Raw genomic sequence first — 16,482 nt, 5'->3', positions numbered from 1 at the left:
TGCCCGGCACGCCCGCCCCGGCCAGAGGCTGCGTCTCTCTGAAAGGAGCTGTGCCAGGGGCCTGCTCGACTGAGGACAGAGCTCAGTGCCTGGGCCTGGCTGAGAGACGCCTCCCCGAGGACACTCCCTTCTAACTCTCATGTAAAACTAGCAGGAGGCGAGGGTAGGATGGAGAACTGCGTCTCTTGTCAGGGGTCCGCGAATCACAAAGTCACATTGGGCCCAGGGCCCCCGAAGGGGACCGCTAGCCCAGCCCACTCCTTCTCGGCTTCCACCAGAAACAGCGTGAGGGCTTGAGGGCGCCACAGGCTCTGCACCCACACAGGTCCTTGTAGTGGGCGCGGCATCAGCAGCACCTCCATGCCCCTGCTCCTGGTCATCGCCAGGGCCAGGCAGTCAGCAGCCTTGTACGGATGTGGCAGGGGAGCGGTTGTGTCCATTTTACAGATGACAGAACAGCCTCAGGAAGGTGATGGGGTGCAGGGCTGGGGTCTGAAGCCAGGTCTGGCTCCAAACTTAGGCTCTTTCAGCGATGCTGAGACTTTGGCCCCTCAGCATCGAAACTAGACTTGTTCTGCAGCAAGTCCCCACTGCGTGGTCCCTGGAGAATTAGAGGTTTCCCTGGAGTGTTAAAGGCGAAGGCCCTTCTCCTTGCTGTGCGCTTGACCTTCCATGATGACAGCCTTGGGTCTTTTTTATTTACCAAACTGTATTCCCCAACTGTGTTCCATGGAGGACCAGTGTCCTAAGACAGGGGTCCCCCACCCCAGGCCACATACTGGAACCAGCAGGGTGAGGGAGAGAAGCCTTGGTTGCATTACTGCTTGAGCTCCGCCTCCTGTCTCCCCCGCCCCCCTGACCAAGCCGTGGAAAAATTACCTTCCACGAAATCAGTCCCTGGTGCCAAAAAGGCTGGGGACCGCTGTCCTAAGAGATGCTAGTAGGTTTTCTTGTTTGTGGGGAGGAGGGGTTCAGTGGCCCCAGGGCTTTCAGGAATAGTCTTCTCTCTCACTCTCCCAGGTAGACCCTCCAGGCCCCTGATATCTCGAGGCACTGACAAGGTCTGCAGCCAGGGAGCTGTGTGTAACAGGTGTCTCCCAAGCTCATTCCATCCCGCAAGCCTTTTTGTACGGAATACCTGTCACCACCTCTCAGGGCAAGTCTGAGAAGTACTGGCTTTAAAGGGGACCTCTAAAGTCGGTTTTGAAAACTACTCGCATGACGTTTCCCGCCGGAGGAGCACGCTCAGGTCCAGCAGATGGTGTTCAGCCCCACATTGCTTCTGCACGCCTTCGGCTGCGTGTAGGCATGGCCCCGCCGGGGCGGAGCGGTGTCTGAGAGCACGGAGGGGCAGAGCTGCACAGGGCCGAGGGGCGTCGTGGGCTGGCCATGGGGTTGGGGCAGGTCCCTTCCGCAGCCCGCGCCTCGCCTTCTCCACCTGTGAAACAGACGCCCGCGTCCCGCCTCGCGGGGCTGCTGAGGGCTGCAGGAGGTGGCGTGCCTGGTCCGGGTGTGCCTTCCATGGTGGGCCTCTGGGGGCACAGGGGGAAACATGGAAACTCCACGTCTACGTGTGTTTTCTCTCACCCCCTAAGACTTTCTAACTTACAGATACTTAGAGGTGAGCACATGCCATGAAACAGCAGTCCACACAGCTGCCCGAATGTGGGGGGGAATGTTCAAAACTGTTTACTGAGGATATCTTTCACTGGGGCGGGAGGGGGGATTGAAAACCACTGGTTTATAATCAGCCAGAAAGAGGTGCGCCCCAGGGAGGCCAGAGCGCGCCCGGCCCACTCTGGGGATCTGTGCCCGCTCACGGACTCGCGCAGGACGTGGACGCCCGGCAAATGCATGACCCACGGTCCCTGAGGACAGCACACACTGACATTCCTCCTGTGCCTCAGATCTCGGTCTGGGCCCTGGAGAAGGGAGGGGCAGTGTGTTCACTGCAGGTGCAGCCACAGGTGTGTGAACACCTGGAGTAGTTGCTGGGGGTGGGGGAGCAAACCACAGTGGCCAGCCCGTCTCTGTCCTCAGGTTGCTTAGAATCCCACATTTTATGTGAACACAGGCAGCAGAGGGGAAGGGCAGAGGCACCAATCTCGGGTAACGAGGAGCTAAGGAAACCCCATCGTTTTGGGAGTAGACCAGTCCTTCCGATTCCTTAGGACCGAGTCAGAGTGGAAGTCCGGCGTGGAGACGCCACACAGGCTCATCTGTTGGGTTTGTTGACACAGTGGCTAACTGCTTGGACTTCGCACCAGTATTTAAACACCTCATTTCTCAGGAGACTCTGAATTGCAGGCCGCTGTAGAAGAAAGGTCTGCGTGAGCGTCCCAGGCCCCGATGTCCACTGGCGATGTCCACTGGCCGTCCAGGCTGGGGCTACGTGGCCCCTGCGCCCTCTGCTGGAGCCGAGCTCCTCAGCCTGGAGCCGAGCTCCTCAGCCTGGAGCAGACTCACTCACATGGAGTGCTGGTGCCCTACACCTGGGCCGGCCCCACCCCACCCCCAGCCTCGGAGCCAGACCGGGATGACCCTGACGCCCCTGGTCCAGGGGTCACAGGGCTGGAGGTTTCTGCCATTGGCCCCTGCTCTCTCGGCCCCCTTCCGTCATCTGTCTGCCCGGAGGTGTTTGACTTGGGGGCCAGCATCCTGTACCTTCTGTGCTTCTATTGACCTGGCTCCGGCACGTCTGTCTGTCTTGTCTCTCTCTCTCTCTCTCTCTCACACACACACCCCGGTTCAGCCTGGAAACCACTCAGACAGGAGCTCTCATCTCCCAGTGCCCCGTACCCTCCCCCGGAGCCTCTCGGGAGAGCCCAGACGCGCTGATTCAGAGACAGCATTGAACTGCTCGTCCCCGGGATCCCTCATCCAGAAAACGAGAGGGTCACGCTCGCCTGCAGAGGACCCCATGAAAGGCTATTGAGACCCGCTAAACGCTGGCCCCCATACTTCTTCCCGCGCTTTCTTGGAAGCCAGGCCATTTTTCAGGCTTCAAGAGGCAAAAATAAGAGGGAGCATACGCTGATGGTGATAAGGTAACCTTTTCACATCCGACCATCGCTGTAATGAGCAGTGAGTCACTGGAAAAGTTCCACCTAAAAGGCATTCCGTAAAAAGACGGAGAGGGAACAAAAGAGGAAGAGACTGGATGCGTAACTGCGCCTCCACTAACCAGCTCCCGGAGCCATCGTCCCTTGCTCGGTATTGGCTCCACGTGGGGCTGACACACGCTCACTGGTGTGACCTTCTAGGGGAGGCAAAAGAGCTCCTGCAGGTCGAACCGCACGGCGCGGATGTAGCCGAACCACGCGGACCCAGCCGAGCCTGGGCTCTGTGGGGTGGCTTCCCTGCTTACCAGGCTTCCAGTCCTGTCTGTGCGCGTTGCAGAGGTGGTACGTCTGGACAGTGGGTCCTGTGCGCCAGCACCCCCCACTGCAGGAGTCCGCCATCACCAGCAGAGTCCTGGTTTTGTCTCCGGACCTCCCATCGGCCTGCCAGTCTCTCCGCCTTGCTTCAACTGGGGCCCTAGGCCACGTGGCAGCGAAAGGGAGATGTGAGGAGGGACACTGGGCAAAGGTGCTGCCAACCTGCCAGGCTCATTCGCCCAGTGGGTACCACTCCGTGGGCCCATGGGTTCATGGGTGGACCCACCTTGAGAATGGGTGCAGGAGGAGTGGGGAAGTGCAAGAAATCAGAAGCGCCCAGCTATAGCTCATATGCAGGGGAGATAAGGGAGTTAGTTTATCCCAAAGTCCTCTTGTGTCTATGGGATAGGCAGGGGCCAATGCCCACCCGCCAGCTCTTCTCCCAGGCCAGGGTCCCCTGGGAGCAAGGGTGGCGTCTGGCCCACCATTGACCACCCCTCCCACCCCCCAGCACAGTGCACAGGCTTAGGGACAAACCAGCCACTCTGAGCCCAGGTCACTCATTAGCACCTGCGAGACCTTGGGCAGATCACTCTCTGAGTGTTGGGGGAATCACGTGACTTTCGAGCCTCAGTTTTGTAAGCCGTGCGATGTGCAAGTTAGAAAATCGTGGTGTGTTTGAAAGGCTTTTCAGTGCCAGGAGACTTGGCTCTTCTTCCTCCCTCCAGAAGGAACAGAAAGAAGCCTGCAGTTTATTCTTACCCACAAAGCCGCCCCTTCATCTTGTGCTGCCTCGGATGGGAGCTGATTTCTGGTTTCCCTCAGCCACGCCCTGAGCGCAGGCAGAAAAAACCACAGTCGGGCTCCGCACTTCCCCATGCGACTCGGCCCTTCTGCTGGGACTCTGCTGCTTCCCCTGATGCGAGCCAGAGCGCGACAAGGACTTGTGTCCTGGGAGCAGCACGGCCGTGGCTCCTCAGGGTGTGCCAACCCCCACTTGGTGCCAGCGTGTGGGCTTGAGGGATGGGGCACCTCCCAGCCTGCTCATTAAGCCCCAAACAGGCACCAGAGCAGCTATAAAAACGTCAAGGTCAGCATCTCGGGAGGTTCTCTGTCTCCTCCTCACCTTCCTCGCTCCCTTCTCTCTCGTCCCATCATTTTGGCCTAGGAGAGAGGAATACTCATCCCTTTTAGTTTGGTGGCTGAGCCAAAGACCCTTAGCAGTCACCGTCCAGCCTTGACAGGTCTGGGGGGGGGGGTGGGGGGTGGGGTGCACAGCACATCCAGAGGGAAGAAGCCCCCGAGTGCAGGCTGGTCTGCCTTCGGGCCTGTGGGCAAGCACCATTTGCATGGCCAGACTTGTGTATGACGCCGGGCACAATCGCCTCGCCTGGTGCAACACCTCGGCGCCCTCCCCTGCCCGCTCGCACCCACACTCACCTCAAAGGAAATTAGAAACTCGGCGACAAACGCCGGTCGGTCGTCCAAAACCCGCAAACCCGCCACCAGTCGGTGCTTGCGCGGTGGAGGGGGCGGGCCGCAGTGCGGGGGAGTAATTGGTGAACCCGAGGTGAATGAAATAATTGGAAAAGTGAGGTGTGAGTTCGTTACTGAAGTGTGAGCATGGTGGGGGAGGGAAGGAGGGCCATGTTTAAAGGCCCGGTATATCCCTTTTATTCACAGCTTCTGATACAGTAATTGCTATTTTGTGGTTTCTATTATCTACACAGTGGGGAGCGCAGCGCCTCCTTCCCCCAGCGGCAGAGTCTGGGCACAGGGAGGAGCTGCCGGTGCCCCGGGATTTGCCTCCCCCTGCGGCCCCTCCGCCCGGCCCGGCCTCACCCAGGTGGCAACCCCTGCTCCCAGGAGACGAGGGTTCACGCACAACTTCCTCCAAAGCCACTCTTAAAAATGGCTCCGTGGACTTTGCTGTCAGATAAGAACCTTAATAATGGCTGGTATTTATATATCGCTTATCTCCAAGGAGCTAAAGGTACTTCATCGATTTTTTCCCCCCCCAACCCTTTTTTCCCCCCATTTTAATTCTCTTTGCTCTCTCTCTGAGATCACCAGTATCAATCAGCCTTACATTACCGCACGCGGTAGTATAGGGAAGGCAGCCCCCACTCGCCTGGCGTGTTCGTGAGCCGGTAGGGAAGCGCCGTCTGGGTTTGCGCCCCGGGCCGTGGGGCCTGGACAGGTTGCATCGCCTCTCTGGCCCTTGGTTTTCTCATCTGTGAAACAGGCAGCATCTCCACTAGCCCCAGTCATTGCCCCTGGAAGCGGTATGTTTAAAAGCCTCCGCCCATCCCGGGCACCCGGGCACTGGTACCCAGGGGGATGGCAGCAGTGATGGCGTCTGGAAGTCCCAGCCCTTCAATTCAGGGATTCACAGCGTCGGGCAGTTCCTTGTGAGATCTAACCCTCACCTCCCAGCTGCTCCGCGGGCCCCAGCTCTCCCTTGCCCTCTTCTCAGACAGAAGGGGAGACGAGCTTGCCGCCACCACCTTCCTCCTCTCCTGGAGAATAACGGGGTACGGGGAGCTTCTTGGGCCTCAGGACGCAGTGTGATGTTTGCCCTGCAGAGACCTGCCTGGAGACCCCAGACAGTGGCCGTGACCTCCCTCCCCCGTCAGGCCCCCAGCTGCCTGGCCTGGGACAGGATCCCCACTCTCTGATCCCCGCCCACGATCTCCCGTGGGTCCAGGCCTCTGTCACGGCTCCTGCTGCCGAGCTCTCAAATGCCACTTCTCCAGTCCACGTAAGCGTGGCTCCTCCAGCCTCTCCTCATCAGCTTCTTTCTCCACCTTTTAATTATTTCCCTCGCCTTTCTCCGGACCCGCAGCTGCTTGCCATGCACGAGGCGTCCACAGCTTGCCGTGCGCTGCAGAGAGGGAGGGATTAACCTCCCAGTCGCTCTCTCCCCTCCCTCTTCTCCCTCTCTCGTTCTTTCTCTCTCTCTCTCTCTCTCTCTCTCTCTCTCTCTCTCTCTCTCTCTCTCTCTCTCTCCCTTTCGCGTGTTCACAGACACTCAGGCTGGCTCACCACACATTACAGAGGGCTAAGAAGACGTCGGGGCAGAGGCCATTGAGACCGTCAGTGCACAGGATCGTAGCCCCTGTGGGCAGAGGCCGGGGATCTGCACACAGCAAGGTGGAAGGACCTGGGACTCAGTCGGCCTCCCTTGTCCTGGGGTCTTGGGCAGGTCACATTCTGGCCCTGCCTCGTACTAGCAGAACTGCCGCCTCCCCAAGCCTCAGTTTCTTTATCTGTAGAATGGGTGTGGTAAAGCTGATGTCTCACATCCCTGCGGCTCCCACTGGTCATCCCCAGCACGGCGCTCTGAGTGTAATTAATATACAGTGGCCGTGGCTGCCTCTAGGGCTGCCGCTTGCTCGTTGGTTCATTTCAAACACACTGCCAGGCGTCCACTCTGAGCCAGGCGCCAGTCTCCTCGCTGCAGGCCTTGTGATGAACAAGGCGGGTGTTTTTTTACTGTGGCAGAGCTGAGTTCCAGCCCCAGGGGAAGGCAGGCAGCTACGCAGATGTCCGCACCACAGTGCCCGGCTGCTGGTGGGGCATCCAGCCCAGCCGACGGCAGAGCATCTCAGGCAGCTCAGGGCGAGCCGTGGCGAAGCGAAGGCCCGAGAGAGAGCCTGGAGCCTGGAGCCTGGAGCTGGGGTGGACAGCAGGTGGAGAGACCAGCACAGCCATAGGCTCTCTGTGACCGTGCCCACACAGAGCCTCGCGTGCCCCAGGCACACAGGAGGCCTTGCCCGGCCTCCCTGTGCCTGTCAGCCCTGTCACACCTGGTCTGAGTGCTCGCAGACACCTGTCCTCAAGGCCCTCGGACGCACCATCCCTGCAGTCCCTGTGTCTCTGAAGAACTCTGAGCCAAAGGACCATTTATCTGAAGGCACATGAGAGGGACCTTAGCCATCCGCTGCCCGCCCGGCCCAGGGCCAGCCCTGGCAGAGGCGCAGGGGCTCCACAGAGCAAGAGAGGCAGCATGCCTGTCACCGGGCGCGGCCGCCTTTAGGTGGCAGAAGAAAGCAGGGTTTGTGTCCTGGACTCCTCAGCTCTGTCACATGCCTCCTGCCTGTCCCCACCTGCCCAGCTCCTGGGCCCCAACCCACGCCCTCCGCCTGGGCCAGGAAGACTGACAGGGCTCCACTGCCCGTCCCCTCCAGCCCCTCCCCTGCCTGGGAGGCTGGCCTTGTCAGCAGCAGCTCGGTTCTGTCGCCTGCTCAGAGAGGCACGGGGAGGGGGGAGCGGAGCTGCCGGGCAGAGCTCCGAGGAGACGTGCAGACTCATTTTGAGGACTCATAATGCCGCATTTACACACTGTCCTGACTTCAGAAATTGGGCCAGCAGATGCCTGGTCATGCGGGCAGGGCTGCGGGTCAGCGCCTCGGACTTAGCTTACATCGTTTAGCGAGAGCAAGCGGCCTTCACTGTGGTTTTTACCCAATCTTCTCTGGCCCCGAAGTGTCCTAGACCATCGTGCATCCGTGTGTGTGCCCAGTCGCCCGCAAGTGTGTGTCGATTTTCAAATAAAATAATAACTCTCCGCAGATGCCGGGCACATTAAATATTTATCAGTAGCAGTTTGCACGTATGTGTTTGATAAATGGACGTTAGGAGGGGGCTGGGGCATGCGAGAGAGAGGCTAGAGAGAAGGGAGGCCTGATCCTTTTGTCCGGAAATCCTCTGAGGTTGATGCAGGAGGAGAGCAGGGGCCCCGGGGGTGGTCCCAGCCACGTGTACCTGTTTGACCCCTGTCCGGGAGCCAAGCCATTAGCTTCTCCAGAGCTTCGCCTGACTTAGGCGCAGCAGCTGTGAGAACGGAAGTGCCGAGGGAGGGAGGTGGCGTCTACAGGGAGGAGCTGTGTCATTCAGGCGTCTTGTGCTGAAGACAGGTCCCGAGTGCTGGGCTTGTTCAGTGCAGAGCTCCGCTTTGTGGGGAGACCCCTCCCCCCCATGCCAGCCAGCACACCAGCAGCCCTCGCCTCCCCAGCCTGGCCGTGCCTGTGCAAGGCTGGGGACCCCCTCGGGCCGGGGGGTAGGCATGTGTGCCGGCCTGTCAGAGAGGAACCAGCATTCTCTGTCAACATCTGCATCCCGCCCAGTGTGGTGGCCAGGGCCTGGAGAAGGAGGCCGCTTATGCCCCGGAGTACATGCTGGCCGGGCGGGAGCCGACACGGGTGTGCGCGTGTGTGCACGTGCATCTGCCGGGGCTTCTCTCGCCTGACAGGAAGGACCGAGCTGTGAGCATCGGCCCCACCCCCTTTGCAAGGCCCCATTCTGAAAGTCCCGTGTGTTTGCCTTTGTCCCTAGCACCTTCGGGGAGCTGAAGACCGTCCGCTTGCCGAAGAAGATGGCCGGGACCGGCTCGCACAGAGGGTTCGGCTTCGTGGACTTCCTCACCAAGCAGGACGCGAAGGTGAGGAGGCGGCCCCCCCCCCCCCCCCACCCACTCTCCTCTCCTTTCTGGGTTCTTGTAGGAAAAGCAGCAGAGCTCAGGGCTTTCCTCCTGTCTGTTGTCCCCTGGCCTTGGGAGGAAAGACGCTGGTTTTGTGTTTGGAGGAAGGGGCCGTCTGTGTCCTCCTCCCACTCCCCACGTCGTACATGCAGGGACCTGACATACACAGTGGGGGAGCGAGGGGGTTTCCCAGGCCTCCCCAGATCAGACAGGAAGCCCCTAGGGCGTGAGACCCGCAACCCGGCTGGGCAGCACAGAGGAGCTGTGCAGAGGGCACCCAGGGACAGTTCTGACATGGAGAATCCAAGGCCCCCGAGTGGGGACCCATGGGGACACGTCTTTCCCTTCATCCCTCCTCCTGGTGGCTGGGGCTTCTGTCTGGAGCTGGCTGCAGCCCAGGCAGGGGCCGCTGTGCACAGAGCTCCCCCAGGCTCCTTGGAGATACAGGAGACAAGCAGCCTGTGGATGTGGGCGCTGGGGAGCGTGTGGGGCTTCATCCTCGCAGTGGGAACTGACTGCGTGCCCGCCCAGCCCGGCAGCAGGTGCGGGGCAGACGGTGACGGGTCCCATCTTCATCCGCAGCCCCTGCCCTGGAAGACCAGAGCAGAGCCCCTTGGGGAGGTGGCTGTGACGCTGTGGTGTGTCATCGTGGGTGCCCTCAGTGAGCCTGTGCTCTCGGGTGGCGTCTTTCCTCTAGGCCTCGTGTTTTCTTGGGGACACAGTAGAGCTGCGTGCAGGTCTCCCTAACGGTGGGAAAACCCTCCGCCTCCAAGAACCTTGGCCTGTAGCAAGTTGGCGTTGCCAGAGGCCCAGTGCGGGGCGGGGGCGGGGGGGTGAAGGTGACACCTCAGAGACGTGGCTGCGGCCTTTGTGGGTCCTGGGGGGACACACAGGCAGAGAGGGCTCCCCTCGGCCCCAGGGGGCCTTGCCAGCCACCTTTGTCTCGGCGTCTCGAGCTCAAGTGCCTGTTTTGTTGGCACGTGGCCGCATGTGTCCAGACGTCTGCTCCTCTTTCTCTCCCGTGGTGGCGGCGGGGACAGAGGCAGCACGCACCAGGCCCTGGCGTTGGCTCAGGGGAACCAGGGGACAGCCGTGCAGAGAGCCGTCTGTTACTGCTAGCAGCTCAGCTTTCCTAGCCCCATGCCTCAGTTTCCCCATCTGTCAAAAAGGAATGCTAGTGGGTCCCCCCTCACAGGGGAAAGGCAGGTGGTGCACAGGAAACCCGGGCACCGGGCCTGGCACACGGGCGAACTGTTTCCACCAGCCCAGGTCCCTTCAGAGCTGGCCGGCCTTTCTCCTGTGGACGGAGAGAGGAAGGTAGCGCCAGCGTGGGGGCCGCCTGCCAGAGCACGCGCTCTGGAGCCACGCTGCCTGAGTTTGGATCCCAGTACTGCCACCTGCCTGCCGCGTGATCTCAGCAGGCGACCTGTTTTCCACATGCCTCACCCGCCCCTATGAAATGGTATCGGGGGTTTTGTCATCAGGTTGTGAGGTTGAGATGAGGTGATGTTTTCAGAAGTACGCTGGGCCCCCCTGAGCTCTGCCTGGTGGCTGTGAGGAGGAGGACGGTGACCACGGCAACAACGGGGCTGATCTGGACAGGGAAGGAGCCCGCCTCCCACACGGCCTCTCGCCAGAGTAAGGCTGGCATCAGGATGGGCGTGGCCCATGGGCCAAGAGGCTTAGACCAGGCGTTGGCTCCCCACCTTGAAGTGTCGCGCACCCCACTGCCAGGATGTGGGCATCGTTAGAATGGAAGGGGGTCTCGGGGGCACGGGCAGCACAGATGCCCGAACGGCCCATGCTCCACACCAAGGCCAGGGTGCCGAGGCTATTTCCGAAGCCCAACACAGCTTCTGGTGATTTGTTGAGGTGGCCCCTCCCCCTCCACCCTTCCCCACCTTTGACTCTGGGATCCAGGAGAAAGGCCACCAAGGACAATGAGGACTCACCCCATAGCCCTTTGCCTCCCACGGGCAGCGGCCTGGCTTTGGAGCTGTGTCTGGCCCTGCAGCCCTGCAAGGCTCTTCCCTGTCACCTCGTGCGAGTCCCCTCTCTGTGCCACCACCAAACAAGCCAGCCCTCCTCCAAGTCTGAACCCCCAGTGGCGCCTCTCTCCTGCGAAGCTCCCTTTGCTCTTTTTGCTTCCCAGAGAAGCTGCCTTGCTTCTCCCTGTCTGTCTGGAGAACTTTATTGTCTTCCGAGTGGAGCATCTAGCGCTCTCCGCTGACCCACAGAGCCGCACACACTGCCAACCAGTGAATAGAATTGTGAATATTGTAAGTATCTAGTTAGCTCGAGGGTGGGCGTGCGTTACAAGAGGGTGAGCAATGCTGCAAGGAGACGTTGAACAAACCCTCCGAAGATTTTTTTTTTTTTAAACCTTTGCAGAAGGAAAGCGTGGGACTCCCTGGGCTGGCAGAGGCGCCTCTGAGCCATGTCCCTAGGCGGCCTTCCTTCTTTGGAAGCCCTCCAGGCAGGAGACCCCCTTTAGAAACCTTCCCAGGGCTCGGTGGCACCCTGCCCCTCTCACCTCCGTGCCCTCGGGTTTCCCGTCACCATGCCCTCCGTGAAGAGCAGAGACAAGTCACTCTTTTGGCTGCCGCACCCACTTGAACTTGGAGCTGTAAGCCCCGGTGGGAGGAAGGGAGAGACGGAGGGGTGCAGAGACTGGAGTCTGTAAAGCTGTGGTTCTGGCAGCGCCTGTGCCGGGGCTTGAACCTGGGCCGTGGGCTCCCGGCACAAAGCCCATTTCCCGGCCTCCGCCAGTTCACTTCCCCAGCTGGCAGAGGAGAGAGGGACTCTGTCACAGTGGGTCCCTGGCACCACCGCCTCGGCTGGGCCCCAGGCAGGTGTCCTCTGCTTGCTCCTGCCCTCCAGAGCAGGTCTGCCGGCCGCGCCCGTTGCCCCCGTGTTCCATCCCGAGCGTCACCAGGACTGTTCCCCGTCAAATCACTCGGGGTGAAGCCCACGCTCCAAAACTGGAAAGAGAATTCCAGCACAAGGCCCCAAGAAGGCTGCCATGGCCGAGCTCAGAGTAACCAGGCAACTGATGACAATAGCCAGAGGCTCCCATGGCCGAATGCACCGGCTTTGTGTGTGACGCGTGCGCCGCACCCACTCTGTCTCGTCCCAGCCCACAGCAGCCTTTGCAAATCAGGCGGGAGGTTTGCAGAAGTACCCCCACCCCCCCGATTCTTGGAGTGTGTGCTAAGCCCCGTCTGAGCCACCAAGCCCCATAAACTGGAGGGCAGCCCCGGCCTGGCTCTGCAGTGGGGACGCCACACCGGGGGTGGGACCTAGCTGTCTGCCCTGGACCCAGCTCCATGAGCTGGCAGTCTCCCAACCTGGGACATGTTACCAGCTGCACCGTTCCGGACAGTAACTGTCACCCCTGGAAGTGCCGGTGTCATCTAAACCTCCAGGTGTGGCGATCCAGTGTTTTCCAAAGAACCTCCTGCCACGAGGTGGGGAGCAGTGAGGGTGGGCAGAGACAGATGGCGGCAGACAGGACATCAGGGCCTGGAACGCGTCCCGGTGCAGCGGTCCTGCCAGAGGCCGGAGTCTGGACCCCAGGGGCACCTCCCTCCTGCGAAGCTCCCTTTGCTCTTCTTGCTTCCCCGTCTGTCCGGAGAACGTGACTGTCTGCGTGGGGCATCTGGCGCTCTCCACTGACCTGCAGAGCTGCGTGCACTGCCTGCGGGTGAATAGAACGACTTCCCAGACAGAGCTCCCGCACGCACTTGTGTGCTCAGCTGTCCACAGTGTCCACGGCGCTGGCCACGTGGTCCCCTGGGCCCTGACGATGTTTCTGGAAGGGCAGCTCTCGGCCTTGGTAAAAGCTACCAACTCCAGAAGCATGACTTGCATGTGTAGCGTTTAGTCCTCCGGGAAGTCTGGGAGATAGGAGGTAGGGAGCCAGACGACAGATGGAACCTGAAGTTCAGAGGGAGGGAGTCCCTCACCCAGGGCCTTCAGTGCTGGGTGGGGCTGGGAACTGTCTGTCATCAGACTCCAGAGCCCACATATTCAGCACCTCCCTCCCTCCCTCCCCTCCTGTGTCCGCGGACACAGAGGGCCCGCGCCCTCCTCGTTCCAGCGCACCCTCACCCTCACCCAGCCCCGGAAGCACCCCAAAGGAAAGGACTCGTCAGCGACATGTTGGAAGAAGACCAAGAGGCCGTTCCTGACGACATCTCTTGGGAGCAAGCGCAGGGTGAAAGCAGGTCGTCTGGCCCCCAGAGGAGGAGCAGGCGTCCCTGCAGCAGTGCTCTCCCCGGGCAGGTGGCCTGGGGCTCCCGACCGGCTTCCCCAGCCGGTGTGCTCATCCCCATTGGCCGAGAGGCCGCTGTTGGGGATGCCACCTCCTTCCTTTACCCAGACCGGCGGCCATGGGGGAGGGGGGAAGGAGCACAGAGAGCAGCCTCGCCGCCGGACACCAGGATGTTCACGTTCCCCCACGCGTGCGCCTTTCACTGCTCCCCAGCCCGCTGCCACTTTGTACTTTTGCAGTTGCAGCTGTTTTTATTTGCCGCCGCTGCTGTTGCTTTAAAAGGTCTATTTTCACATGGAATGTTATCCAATTAGCAGAGCAATGTGTTGGCTTAAATAAACACTTGGGGGGAGCCGGCAGCAGGGAGACGTGACGGCGGCCGGCGGTGGCAGGCAGAGACGTCCTCACTGCGGTAAACAGCCGCAGCTTTAACTGCGGGTCGCTCCAGTCAGTGTCACCTCTCTCGGGTCTCAGTCCTGCATGCCACCGGGGCAGGGGCGGGCCCAGCCTGCTGGGGGTGACACCAGGCATTTCGGAGGGGCTCCCGTTAGGCCTCTCTGCGCCCATGGCCGTCACCTTGCAGGTTCCCCTGAAACAGGATGTGTGGTGGGCAGAGGTGGCAGTGAGTGAGCCAGACAGCCGCACCAGCTGTGCTGGGCCGTGGCGGTGCACCGTCCACGCCAGTCACCCTCGGCAGCAGCAGTGAGTGTGCGACACACACGTGCTTCGCTGAGTGCGAGCAGGCCCAGAGTGCAGACCCCATGGGGCCTGTGGGGCAGCCAGGGTCCTGCGGGTCATCTGCCGGGTCGGGGGGTGGAGTTCCTGGGGCATGTCGACCCTGCACAGCCCGTGTTCAGAAGGGACAAGGCCGAGCAGTAATCAGCAGTGTGACCGTGGGCGAGGGACTTCGTGTCCCCAATCCCCAGGTCACTCATCCGCACGTGGGAAAGGATGACGCTGTCCCTTGCGGCTCTCGTGAGGATGAAGTGGAGCGCGGTGTGTAGAGGCCTCGCGCAGGCCCAGGGAAGCGGAGGCCGCCGAGCGCTCTGGGCCCCGCAGATCGAAGGGGCTGTGGCTAAAGCCCAGGTATCAGTTGTTGTTTGTCTTCCAGCACGTTACCCAGAAGCACCTTCGGGACTCGGGGTCCGGTCCCCACCTTCCTGGTCAGGTGTGTGCGCTCAGGCCCGTGTTTCGCCTTGTGTCTGTCATCAGAGCCCAGGGGTGGAGACAAAAGGTGTTTGAATCCTGAGCTTTGCATTTCAAGGTAGAGACTCAGGCTCGGCCGACATATCTGTGGGCAGGGACCCAGATCCGGACAAGCCACCCTCCTCGGGAGAAGGTGAAGGTCACTCATCACCAAGTGTCAGCAGCGCCGAGACAGACCCTACTGCCACCCTCCTGCCCTGAGGCCTGCCCGGCCCCCGTGAGGTTGGGTGCAGCAGACAGGGCTCTGCAGCCCTGGGAAGGGCTGGGGTTCAGATACCTTCCCTTCGGGTTTATCGGGCAATCCTACGAGTACCCAGGAAAGGCAACAAGCCCGCTCTGGGGCCCACTGTGGAGCCCACGGCCATCAGCAGGCTACGCTGTCTCAGTACCATGTCACTTCTGATCCTTGACTTCCTGGGACTGGCCCTCTTCTCCTGGTGGCTCTTTTATCTCCCAGAGATTAGAGGTGGTGTGTCCCCTTCATGTCCCCTGTTTTGGTCTTTGGCTCGCGGTAGGGCCTCCAGGGATGCAGAGTTGAGTTGGATTGAGGCGAGCGGATGGATGCCTGGAAGGAAAGCTGTTTATCAGGAAGATCTTAGCCACGACAGCCTGGAACAGGGCCCTGGGTGTTTGCCTTAGGAGGTCGCCCTCAGCTCCCCGGGACTGTAACTTGGGGAGGTGCTGAGGGGGCCACGGTCAGAGTCACCAATACTGTGCAAAGAGCTGCACTGGCCCCAGGACCAGCCTCTTCCCAGCTCCCCCTGTGGGTCCACACGCCGCTGCAGGACTTGCCAAGAGCCTGTGTACAGCACTCTGGGCGTGTGAGGACGGATGAAAAGCAGCTGTCCCTCGGCACAGGACATCCCCCACAGGGGAATGACGCAGTGCCCCGCGCAGTGGGCCCTCCGCCCAGGAGGCACAGGCCCAGGGTCTCGCCCCCTTCGGCAGAGAAGGAGCCCCCAACAGCCCCAGCCCAGCGCGGTGTTCTGGTTCCCTTTGCCCTCTCCCTGTGCTCCTGGGCGCATGTGGTCATTCTCGGTCAGCTCAGGTCACGCTTACTCCAGGCAACGGGGACACAGATGGCTTGGGACACGTTGATGGTGTCCGCATCCAGGTGGAGTTGACACCTCCTGACAGAGGCAGCCCTCCCACTCTGCACGACACAGTGCAGGAAGGGCCAGAGGGCACCCTGGCCTTTGAAAAGCAGGAAGTCCGTCCTCAGCTCTGCCCAGGGCCAGGGGCCAGGGCCCTGGGGACCGGAGTCCCGCCAGAGGCATCTCGTGGGCCTTTGCTGCCGGTGGGGGGAGGAGGCTGCCTGCCAGGAGAGCTGCAGAAAGGTCAGGCCCCGGGCTGCACTGGCAGCCATCCAGGGCCTTTCCAGTGCTGGGAAGGTGGCTGCCAGGCCTGGTCACAGTCGAGCCCGCGGCTGTCACGCCCTCCGCCTTCACAGACTTCCTCCCGGGAACGTGGAGAAGGCAGCTGAGGCTAGCGCTCTTGGTGCCCGTAGCTGGTGGCTCAGGTCACAGGAGACCAGAGGGGTATGATTTCGGGACACCCACGCCAGGGAGCCAGGCAGTGCAGCAGCTCTGGACTCCAGCTGGCAACTCGGAGCATCCTTGTCAGCCCCCAACCCTCCACACAGGGCCAGGGCACGAGACCCGCTGTCCGGGCGTAAGTCCACCTGCCCCGGTGGAGGCAGAGACGGGGGCAGCCATCCAGGTCAGGAAGCAGAGCCTCCCCCGAGACGGTTCAGATGAAGAGATCTGTGGAGGGTCAGTAGGTCTTAGACTCAACAGGGGAGCCCCTGGGGAATCAGTTACATTGGGAGCTGTCACCTGGTCAGGTGTGTGCGCTCAGGCATCTGCTAAAGGGGTGCTTGGCGGGGCCCGTGGGCCAGAGCCACAGTCCTAGAAGGGAACAGGGGAAGAATGCCCTGCCCCCTGCCATTCAATCTCCCCTTTGCTAGCCCTGAAGAGAAACCAGGGGCCGGGGTGCCCTGGACTGGCTGACGGTCCATGGGGTCAGCTCCAAGAGCGCAGGGAATGGGGCTGGGCGGGGAGCGGGAAAACCAGCCCTGGGCCAGCAGGTGGTAACAGGATGTGGCCCCAGAGGTCAGGGCGCCTGGGCCCTTAAAGCGCCGTTCT

The 16,482-nt window shown here is 61.2% G+C and overlaps 1 protein-coding gene across 4 annotated transcripts in view; it reads left to right on the top strand.

The window, feature by feature from the left end:
* RBM19 (RNA binding motif protein 19) overlaps positions 1-16,482 on the top strand; it is a 116,944-nt gene that overhangs the window by 63,918 nt on the left and 36,544 nt on the right. For all 4 annotated transcript variants that reach the window (XM_024566792.4, XM_024566789.4, XM_024566793.4 and 1 more), the window contains exon 22: positions 8,715-8,820. In XM_024566792.4, coding sequence (XP_024422560.2) covers positions 8,715-8,820 — 106 coding nt within the window. The remainder of the gene's footprint in view (positions 1-8,714; positions 8,821-16,482) is intronic.

Source organism: Desmodus rotundus, chromosome 7 (assembly GCF_022682495.2).
Source record: "Desmodus rotundus isolate HL8 chromosome 7, HLdesRot8A.1, whole genome shotgun sequence".
Classification (NCBI taxonomy): domain Eukaryota; kingdom Metazoa; phylum Chordata; class Mammalia; order Chiroptera; family Phyllostomidae; genus Desmodus; species Desmodus rotundus.
Note: the sequence above shows the minus strand (reverse complement) of the source record. Positions and strands in the feature narration are given on the sequence as shown.